The following is a 10271-nucleotide window of genomic DNA, read 5'->3' on the forward strand; positions in this document are numbered from 1 at the left end:
ATCCAGCAGAGGGTATATATGCACAGGTGGGCAAGTGTGTTAGATGTGGGGGTCCATGAGAGATTTAAGATGCAAATGCACGACCATGGATGTTTCTCAGTAGTAGAATGCTCACCCAGCACCCACAAGGCCCTAGGCCCCAGGCAAAAACCACAAAGCAAGCAAAAAGCCCTCTATAAAAGGGGACCCCCACCAAGCCAACAGACCACAGGGGCAGGGTTTACAAAGCTCCCCAAATCAGCCTCAGCCAGAAGCAGCCAGCAAGGTTCCTGACCTTGAACAGTGACACTGAAGAAGGCTGAGATCCCTTCCGTTCTGCATTCAAATTCACCACTGTCTCGGACTTGAGCCTCAGGCAGGATCAGTCGGTGTTTGCGCCCATCCATCTTCACTACGAGCGACTCGCTCTCCTCCACCTTCTGCCCATCCTTGTACCAGGTTGCTGGAAAATCCACTCTTGAGAGCTCACAGGTCAACACTACCCGTTCAGAGGTCGTGAAGGTCAGCAACACCTTATCCTGGGGACTCAGGATGTGCACTGGGCTTTCTGCACGGAGAGAAACCTGGTCACTTGCAACATCTCTGGGCTATTCTGCTCCTCAGATATGCAACCCTTTACCTAGTCTGTGTGCTGGTGTAGGGGCGAATACACCAGGTAGACAACTGTTGTCAGTGACTAAAGCCTGGATGTCCGTTAGAATGTTTAAAAACAGGTTTGAGGGGTTGGGGATTTAGCTCAGTGGTAGAGCGCTTGCCTAGGAAGCGCAAGGCCCTGGGTTCGGTCCCCAGCTCCGGAAAAAAAAGAACCAAAAAAAAAAAAAAAAAAAAAACAGGTTTGAGGGTCAAGGGGGAAGGGAACGGCGGCTGCGCCATCTATGGAGTGCGCACATAAGGTGCTAGGTTCAATTCCCTGACTTAGAAAAGGAAAAGGGTTGTGCATTGCTATGGTTTGTTCCGAGTTATTCCCAGGAAGACATTCATGTGATGGGACTGTAGTCCTCAGGGTGGCAGTGTATGGAACATCTAAGAAGGTAAGCCCAGGGGAGGAGGAAAAGGAAGAAGTATTTAATGCTGAAGCTTAGTGGGAGGTAGCTCTCAAAGGAACCCACTGAGTCCTTGCATATGTTGCTAGAAAGCAAGTTCATCCTATGTACTTGGTTCCTTCTCGTCATGACTGCCCCTCTATTTCTTTGTCATGGTCTGACTTAGTGAAAAGCTGGGGTAAGGGTCACTAAAGACTGGGCTGACCAACTTCAGACTTCAGTTTCCAGAGCTGTGAGCTAAACAATTTTTTTTCTTTATAAAGTACCCAGCATCAGCTATTCTGTTACAGCAACCGAAAAGTGGCTAAGCCCTCTGGTGTTAGTGGTCTTTTGTTACTTGGAAATGCTGAGCTTGACATTTCTGACTTTGCTCTCTTCCGCTGATGCTGGAAGCTACCATCGTTAAGACCCCAGGTTCTCTAGCCATAGCAAGTAAACTGAGCGCCAGGATAGCCCTTGAATTCTCAGCTCTCCCAGCCCCGAATGATGGTATATTCCCTCTTGTTCCTTGTTAAAAAATGAAGTATGGGGGTAGGGTGCAGTCCTGGACCCAGACTACTTGGATTCACAATCCAGAACCATCACTCGTTAACTTTGTAACTCTGAGCAGGCCATTAAACCTCCCTGTGCCTGTCTTCCTACATGTACAGTGGGAAATGGCTAAGAACCTGTTTTATGAGGCTATCGGCAGAATGGTGCTAATTACCTAAATCAAGTGATTAGGGCTGTGCCTGGTTCAAGGTGGACTTGGCTAGGAGATAGGGTCTTACTTGGTAATTAGACAAGAGGACAGAAAGCAGGCAGGGACTAGGGCCAGGACCCATACCTTTCAAATGAGAGGACAAGTATAATAATAATAATAATAATAATAATAATAAGTAGTAGTAGTAGTAGTAGTAGTAGTAGTAGTAGTAGTAGTAGTAGTAGTAGTATTGAGTTGATCCCATGCTGGGCATAGTGCTCTACCACAAGCTACATGCCTAGCCTGACTGCAAAGCAAACAATCCAAAGAATGGGGATAATGCTGTGAGCCCAAGAGAAGCTCTATATGTGGGAGTTGAAACTGGGCGCCCGTGCTCTCAATCTGAGCCCATCATGAACGCCCCTGACTCTTCCAGCCCCGCTGTCGGGAGCAGGCACAGTATCCGCCTCTTTCGGGCAAACACGCCTTCTGTGCTTTGAACCTGTCTGCCTAGGTGTCCACCAGTTACCAACCTTGGATACTGAGGGCAGCAGAATCTTGCACACCAGGGCAGATGAAGCCTACCAGGGCCCCATTGTCCTGGTGCTTGACCGTTTGCAGGATGAGTCTGTGCTGCAGGCCCTTCTGCTCTATTCGGTACCGGAGGGCTCCAGGCTCCACCTGGCCCTCTGCCTCATCATTCTTGAGCAGCTCTCCATTAAGGAACCAAGAGCCCTGGATGATGGTGGACAGATCAAGGGAGAAGACGGCATCTTCCCCGTCATACACCTGCACATCTTCCAGGCCTGACACCAGGCGAGCTGTGGGCACTGGGGCAGAGACAGGGTGTGGTTGTTAGAACCAGAAAAGGTCAAGCTGGAGGACGGGAAAACACTAAGGGTCAGAGAAGGGAAGAAAGGTCACGGAGATCGTGACTGGGCACAGACACTGATGGGCAGGTCGCAAAGGACTAACTCACCAAGGTGAGCAGAGCCATTGAACACGACATGGGGACTGCGGCCATGTTCACTGACTGTGCAGATGCGGAAGCGGTAGTCACCCTCGGTGGGTACACAGTCCCCTGGCACCTCTACGGCTCCAGCTTTCTCAATGCTGAAGCACTGGATCCAATCCTCAGACCCGACTTCCTGCCGCTCCAGGCGGTAGATGAAGGAGGTTTCTGGAGGTGGCTCTGGGGGCTTCCAGGTCAGCAGGACTGTGTTCTTTTGGCCTTTGAACATCTCAACCAGTACAGGGGGCCCAGGAGGACTGTGCTTGACACCTAAGATAAGGGTGGGATTTTCACCTGAACCTTGTACAAGCCCCTAGCCACACTCCTGCTTTACATCCATTTTCCCAACCCAGACAGTGGCAACTGGCACCCCCCTTGACCCGACCCTCCTATTTGCAAGCATTCTTGCTCTCACATTTGACTCTGAGCAGGGTGGTGGTACGGGAGTTGCCCAGGCTAAAGGTGACCTCGCCAGCATCTTCTCGGGTCACCCCAGGAAGGACCAGGGCATGCATGTGACCACAACTACTCTGGCAGGTGGCTGGCAGCTCCTCCCCATCACGGCTCCAGCACCCCTGGACCCCAGCTTCTTGAGTCTCCACCAGCAGCACCGCGTTCTCTCCCTCCAGGACATCCAGCTTCCGGGGTAAGCGCTTCAGGATGGGTCCTGAGATGTGGGTGGGAATCCGTCAGCCCAGGAACGAGGCACCACCGGCCTTAGCCTCCTCCCACTGGCCAGCTGACCTTTGACCGTCACGTTGGCTACCGTGCGCACTCGACCCCGCATCTCGCACAGATAGACACCATCGTCATCTGCCTTCAGCCTGTGGATGACGAGGCGTCTCACAGTGCCTTCTTCAATCTGCTCGTACTTGCGGCAGGGTAACAGTCGCTGGTCCTCTCGGAACCAGGCGGTGGGAATCCGAGAGTTGGGTACTTTACACTCTAGGACTACGATCCCATGCTCTCGACCCTCCACATCCTGCAGAGGCCTTGTGAACCGGAGGCGCGGTTCTGTAGAAAGAGAACAAGAGAAAGCTCAGGAGAGAGACTAGCTGAGGATAATGTATACCAGACAGTAATCCTCTCCCTAGCAGGCTAGGAATGGCAGCTGAATTCCCAGCAAACTTAGTTGGCCTAATCCAGCCTGACCCTGATACCCACCAGCCCTATCACCTTGAATGTGTCTTATACCATCTCTGTGTCTCGATTTGCTCCTGTGTTAAATTGGAAGGTAGGGAGGGCAAGTGTTGAACCAGATCAGTGATTTTCAAACTGGCCCCCAACTCTACAACTTTTCTGTAATTCTGCAAGGGTCTGCACTGAATTTCATTTTGACAGCATTCTAACCATATTTCAAAACCGTATTTCGGAAACAGGAAACCGGTAGAGAGTTAACTTGCTGGGGAAAAAAAGTCTTGGTTCCACTCAGAGAAGTTCCTTTACTTTCTTGAGGGCATTCCAGTGTCTCACTGGCCTAGCAAGTTTCAGCACATTGAGTTAGGACTTGTGAGGATGCTGCCACAGCTCAGGTACTTGGTTAAGTGCCAGGCAGCACTCAAGGGAATTTCCCAACATGCTTTCCTTGGCAGGAGAAAGTTGGGCAACAAACAGTGAAAATGTAATGTCTCAAATTGTGATCAAGTCCCGTTACGGGGAACTTTAGCTTCCAGTGTGACGTGAGAGTGTCTTGTTTTCTCTGGATTTTCTGCTCATGAGTTCTGAAAACATGTAAGGTAAACTTTCCCCCTCATGTCTTTTGCTTTTATCTTTGACACTTAAAAGAGAATACAGGGGGCTGGGGATTTAGCTCAGTGGTAGAGCGCTTACCTAGGAAGCGCAAGGCCCTGGGTTCGGTCCCCAGCTCCGAAAAAAAGAACCAAGAAAAAAAAAAAAAAAAAGAGAATACAGACTGCCTGGTACTTTTCCTCTGGCAGATCCCCTGTGAATGAACAGTGGCTCCAGGGAGGTTTGCGCCAGCCTTCCTAACAGATTCAGGGCCTGAAGCTGTGAACACAGCCTCCACTCCAAATGTGTGTTTCCAATACAGCAGCCCCCTTGTTCTCACTGATTAGCATATTATAAATTTAGCCTTAGTTATTTACACCCACAACTTGGGTCTATTATTTTACAGAGATTGCTACCGACGGGAATCCAATTGGGAAAGGAGGCCTAAAAGAGTAAAGGATAGGAATGTTCTAGAACTGGTAAGGTTTACACGCGGTCTTCTACTCCTTAGCTTAGTGTTTTTCACCATCTGCCTTGAAATCGCCTGGGTAGTTTGCTAAGAAATACACTAGTGCACTGGAGACATCTAAATCTGCATCCCTGAGGGTGGGAGGCACGTTGGAAATGGGAATTCAATATTCCTCAGGACGTGGGGGTGGACATGAGCAAGGAGAATCTCTGAGGGCACTGGAGGCACAGTGCTCTACCTTTCACGTGCAGCTGAACCGCGCTTAGGGTCTGGCCCGCGGAGTTGCGCGCCGCGCACACGTAGAGGCCACGGTCCTTGGCCTGGCAGTAGAGCACCTTAAGTACAAAGCCACCGTCACGGTCGCGGTACATGAGGCGGCGGCGGTCGGGGAGCAGAGGGCGGCCCTCCAAGTGCCATTCGATCTCGGGCTCAGGCTTGCCCATCACGTAGCAGCGGAACTTGGCGTGCTTGCCCTCGTTCACCCAGAAGGTCTTGGGCGCGCATTTGAGCGGCTCTATCACGCGTACGGGGGGCTCATCGGGATCCTGGGGCGGGTTCTCGTGGGGCTGGTGCACCTGGAGCAGCGCGCCCGCCTGCGCGTGGCCGTGCGCGTTGCGGGCGTGGCACACGTACACCCCGGAATCGGGCAGCCGCGCTGCCAGGATGCGTAACGTCAGGCTTGCGCCCCCGTCACTCGCGCCGCGGTCCGGCTCCAGCGTGTAGTGGCTGCTGTCCCACACTTCGTCCAAGGCCATCCCATCCTTCTCCCAGTACAGCTTGGGCTCCGGGAGGCCTCCCACCTGGCACGTCAGCACCACCTCCGCCCCTCGCAGCACCCACTGGGACTGGGGTCCCGTCAGAAACACCGGGGCGCCCTCCCCGGTGCCCGGAGGCGGCGGCGGACACTCGGAAGACTGGGGCTCGGGCTCTGGGGCCGGGGGTTCCAGCACGGTGACGGCGGCCGCCGCGTAGGCCTCTCCGGCCGCGTTGCGGGCGCGGCACACGTAGACCCCGGCGTCGGTGGGCAGCGCGCCGCTCAACAGCAGGCCGTGCTCGGCGCCGTCCTCTGGAAAGCTCAGGCGCTCCGAGGCCACCAGCTGCTGCCCGCCTTTCTCCCACAAGACGGTGGGCGGCGGCTCTCCCAGGACCACGCATTTGAGCTCGGCCTCCGCGCCACTTACCACCCGCACGGGCCGCGGGAAGCGTAGGAAACACGGGGGACTCCCCTGATCCCCTGAACTGGCCTTCATTGCGGCCGCTGCAGATGGCCTGCCTGGGAGCGCGGGAAGGCCGGGAGCAGAGACCAGGGCGTGGCGGAGGGGGATCAGGGACCGGTGGGACTCCTGTGACCGCTGGTGCCTGCTCGTCTCCTTATCCTGGACCCAGGCTGCAGCCCTGCTGCGCGGCAATTCCCGGGCCCCGAGCCCAGAACTCAGGGGGCAGTCCTTCCTGTTTGCCTGCGCAGCGAGGGGCCCTACAGCCTAGACGGCCCGCGGCCTGGCTTCCTGCTCTTAGGAGCCTCTCCCAGCCCCCTCCCACAGCCTGGGCCTCTGGGCCTCTTTCCCCTCCTCCCTCCCACCTCCAGCAGCCAGGTCTCCAACTGCCGGCCAGGCTTGGGCCTGAGTGACTTTGTCGCCTGCAGCTGCCAATCCCAAAAATATTCTCTGATGACACAGCTGGAGGTCAAGAGCCCAGACTGGCTCCTCCAGGCTAAGTATAGATAGAGCAGGCAGGACCACCTGCCCTCCACCCAGAGCCTCAACCCCAGGTCTTCCCTCCCACGTTGGCCTAGCAGCTGCTACGGTTGAAAAGAGCCCCAGAAAGTCTGAGGGGTTTGGGGCATTCTGTCCTCCTGACAAATGATTTGATGACTGGCCAACCCTAAGCACCCTGTGTGTGTGTGTGTGTGTGTGTGTGTGTGTGTGTGTGTGTGTGTGTGTGTGGTGGGTTGTATGCTTGCCTGAATGGGTCAGGTCACTTGGGGTGAATACCCATCACAGCCCCTTCCCCCACATTCTTGGCGGGAGTGGGAGATAAGGCTCAGGGCCACAGACATCTGCGTCAGAGATAGGAGGTCTCAATGCCATGGGCAGGGGCAACTGGGACTGGAGGGCGTGGGAAGGACTGGGGGAGACTGGGGAAGAAGGGTAGAAGAAGGCAAGCAGTGGGATGGGGAGGGAAGAGTGGGGAGGTCCTAGACAGAAAGGGCACAGGGCAGAGTGTGGGCTCCCTGTCGTCAGGGCAAGAGAACTATGGTGATCCAGCCGTCTCTGCTGCTCCTTTTGCTGTTGACTCTACAGGATGTGGACAGCTGCCAGGGGCCAGAACTTGTCCGGGAGCTTGTCCTGGCCAAAGTGAAGGCACTATTCCTAGATGCCTTGGGGCCCCCAGCAATGGATGGGGAAGGTGGGGGTCCTGGAATAAGGCGGCTGCCTCGAAGACATGCCCTTGGGGGCTTCATGCACAGGACCTCTGAACCAGAGGAGGAGGATGTCTCCCAGGCCATCCTTTTCCCAGCCACAGGTAATGAAGTTGGGGACTGGCAGGTCAACTTTGAAAAGTAGCCGGTACCTATTTCATGGGCTTGGGGGTCAGGCAGCTCTGGGCAAAAATGGCAGCCCTACTGCTCAGCTGGCTTTGCAGCAAGGGGTCAGTTCCTAAGGCACTCTGATCGGCATCAAATAAGTGGTGACCTCTCTTTCTCAAGCTGGACTGATCCAGTGAGCCTAGCATGCCTGGAATAGGAAAGCTAAGGCTCTGTAGAGACAGAGCTCAGGTTGCTGTCTGTCCTGTGTGTCCCCTGCCTCACACACATCCTGTTTCATTAGCTGTAGGCAGTTGGGACTTGAGAGGATTTCAGGGATGCAGCAGAATGCTTAGTTGGGAAACCTGCCTATGTTCCCAGGAGTCTCATTTTCACCCCAGTATGTGTTTTCTATCTCCTGATGGATGACTGGATAGGTAAAGTCCTCTTGCTGGGTTTTTCTCATCTGGCCCACTCTGAGGTCTCCTAGCTTCTGTGCCTTCAGCCCCTGGCAGCATAGTAGCAGAAATTGTGGATTTCAGATCAAGTGGAATCCCAGTCTTGCCACTTAACTAGCTGACTGTCAGTCACTTTAGTGTCTTGTCTTGAGAATGGATCAGTTGTTAGAATTTATAGTGAGAGAGGCCGTGTTCTAGTACGGCCCCAACTGCCAGTCTTGATGACAGCTGGTCCATAATATTTACCATATAGTCTGTGTGTACACTGGGACAGGAATGGCAGCTGCACTTCCTGGGACGGACTGGCCTCTGTTCTGTTCTCCTTTTCCGTCCATTCTTTCTCTTTTCCTCCTCCTCTTTGTTAGTTCATGCATATGCTTGTACGTGTGTGGAGGTCAGAGGGCAGCTTAGTCACTCTCTGCCTTAGTTTTTGAGACAGTCTCTCTCACGGAACCAGGACCTCACTTATAAGTTAGACTGACTGGCCAGCAAGCCCCAGGTGTCTGTCTCCTCAGTACTATGGGAGTGCACCCAGCTCGTTATGTGAGTACTGGGATCGAACTCTGGTCTTAATGATAAAGCAACAAGAGTTTGACCATCTAAGTTGTTTCCCTACCCTGTAAGTAACTGTGTAAAAACACAGTTACTTTAAGAAATGTATCGTTTAAGTTTCTGACATGCCAGGATAGAGCAAAAGCAAAAAGACACGCCCATGCCCCCAAGGCATGAGAATTACTTCAGGGTATCTGCTGACCACTACCTTAAGCTTCACAAGTATACCTGAGGACGAACTCTAGAGTGAAATGGATTCTTACACATTGCTTAGGAGAAAATCTGCCAGTGTTGTGTTTTGATGATGAATAGAAAATTGGGGAGCCCCTCTCACTTTTCCCAAGATTCCAGAGGGTGTCTGGGTCTAAGTGGCACTCGATGTTTGATACATAGTCAGCTCTGGGTGATGATGTCCACATTCTTCTCAGGTGGAGGTGTCTCAGGTCCCACAGATCAAGGCTATCGTCTCTTTCCCTTCTCTGTCTCCTGCAGGTGCCACCTGTGAGGATCAGGCAGCTGCTGGAGGGCTTGCCCAGGAGCCTGAGGAAGGTCTCTTCACTTATGTATTCCGGCCATCCCAACACATACGCAGCCACCAGGTGACTTCAGCCCAGCTGTGGTTCCACACGGGGCTCGACAGGAAGAGCACAGCAGCCTCCAATAGCTCTAGGCCCCTGCTAGATCTTCTGGTGCTGTCATCTGGGGGGCCCATGGCTGTGCCTGTGTCCTTGGGACAGAGCCCCCCACGCTGGGCTGTCCTGCACCTGGCGGCCTCCGCTTTCCCTCTGTTGACCCACCCCATCCTCGTGTTGCTGCTGCGGTGCCCACTCTGTTCTTGCTCAGGCCGGCCTGAGACCACTCCTTTCCTGGTGGCCCACACTAGGGCTCGAGCCCCCAGTGCGGGGGAGAGGGCTCGACGTTCAGCTCCCTCGATGCCTTGGCCTTGGTCTCCTGCAGCCTTGCGTTTGCTGCAGAGGCCTCCAGAGGAACCCTCTGCCCATGCCTTCTGCCATCGAGCTGCCCTCAACATCTCCTTCCAGGAGCTGGGCTGGGACCGCTGGATCGTACACCCTCCCAGCTTCATTTTCCACTACTGCCATGGTAGCTGCGGGATGCCCACATCTGATCTGCCCCTGCCAGTCCCTGGGGCTCCCCCTACCCCGGCTCAGCCCCTGTTTTTGGTGCCAGGGGCCAAGCCCTGCTGTGCAGCTCTACCAGGGAGCATGAGGTCCCTACGCGTCCGAACCACCTCAGATGGAGGCTACTCTTTCAAGTATGAGATGGTACCGAACCTCATTACACAACACTGTGCTTGTATCTAAAAGCACCTCGTCTCCTCCTCCCACAGCCCCTGGCCACCATCACCTCACCATCCCACGGTCGGTCGGTCGGTCGTCAGCTAGGAGGAAGGTGGGGTGTGGAAAGTAGACAGTTTCCACTTCCTTTTCCCTTCATCTTTCTGTCTGAGGCTTCCACACCCCACTCCACCCAGGTCCTGTGGATAACAATAAAGAAGGAAGTGTGTATGACTTTGTATGCATTCCAGACTGACTTTGATAAGGGGTTGGGGAGGTCTGGGGTCAGAGAGAATTGCATTGTGGGATTTTGAGTTAACTGCTTTTGGCTTTAGAGATCTATAGTCTAAGAGGTAAAATTAGATGTGAATTTGTTGGGAAGATGCCAAGTGTCCCAGAGTTTTGGACACCCACTCTAGGGACACATTGTCCCCTCACAAGCTGAACTGGATATGTCACATAGTCTCTCTTGCCACACCTAAAAGAAATTTACTAGCATAGTGGTTTC

General features: G+C 53.9%; 2 protein-coding genes across 15 annotated transcripts in view; one reads left to right on the forward strand and one right to left on the reverse strand.

Moving 5' to 3' along the window:
* Obsl1 (obscurin like cytoskeletal adaptor 1) overlaps positions 1-6536 on the reverse strand; it is a 26039-nt gene extending 19503 nt beyond the window's left edge. For 12 of the 14 annotated variants that reach the window (XR_015628748.1, XR_015628750.1, XR_015628749.1 and 9 more), the window contains exons 1-6: positions 5173-6536; positions 3482-3751; positions 3153-3404; positions 2705-3007; positions 2259-2555; positions 275-547 (exon numbers count right to left, since the gene is read on the reverse strand). Coding sequence is in view for 11 of the 14 variants with exons in the window: in XM_087566756.1 (XP_087422882.1) it covers positions 275-547; positions 2259-2555; positions 2705-3007; positions 3153-3404; positions 3482-3751; positions 5173-6184 (2407 nt within the window). In the remaining 3 variants the exon portion in view is untranslated. 14 annotated transcript variants of the gene reach the window in all.
* Positions 6537-7110: 574 nt separating this feature from the next.
* On the forward strand, positions 7111-10008 carry Inha (inhibin subunit alpha). The gene is given in 2 exon segments (NM_012590.2): positions 7111-7457; positions 8961-10008. Coding segments are annotated over 2 exon segments (1101 nt in total). The 5' UTR covers positions 7111-7186; the 3' UTR covers positions 9791-10008.
* Positions 10009-10271: the final 263 nt, after the last annotated feature.

This window comes from Rattus norvegicus, chromosome 9 (assembly GCF_021556685.1).
Source record: "Rattus norvegicus strain SHRSP/BbbUtx chromosome 9, alternate assembly SHRSP_T2T, whole genome shotgun sequence".
Lineage (NCBI taxonomy): Eukaryota > Metazoa > Chordata > Mammalia > Rodentia > Muridae > Rattus > Rattus norvegicus.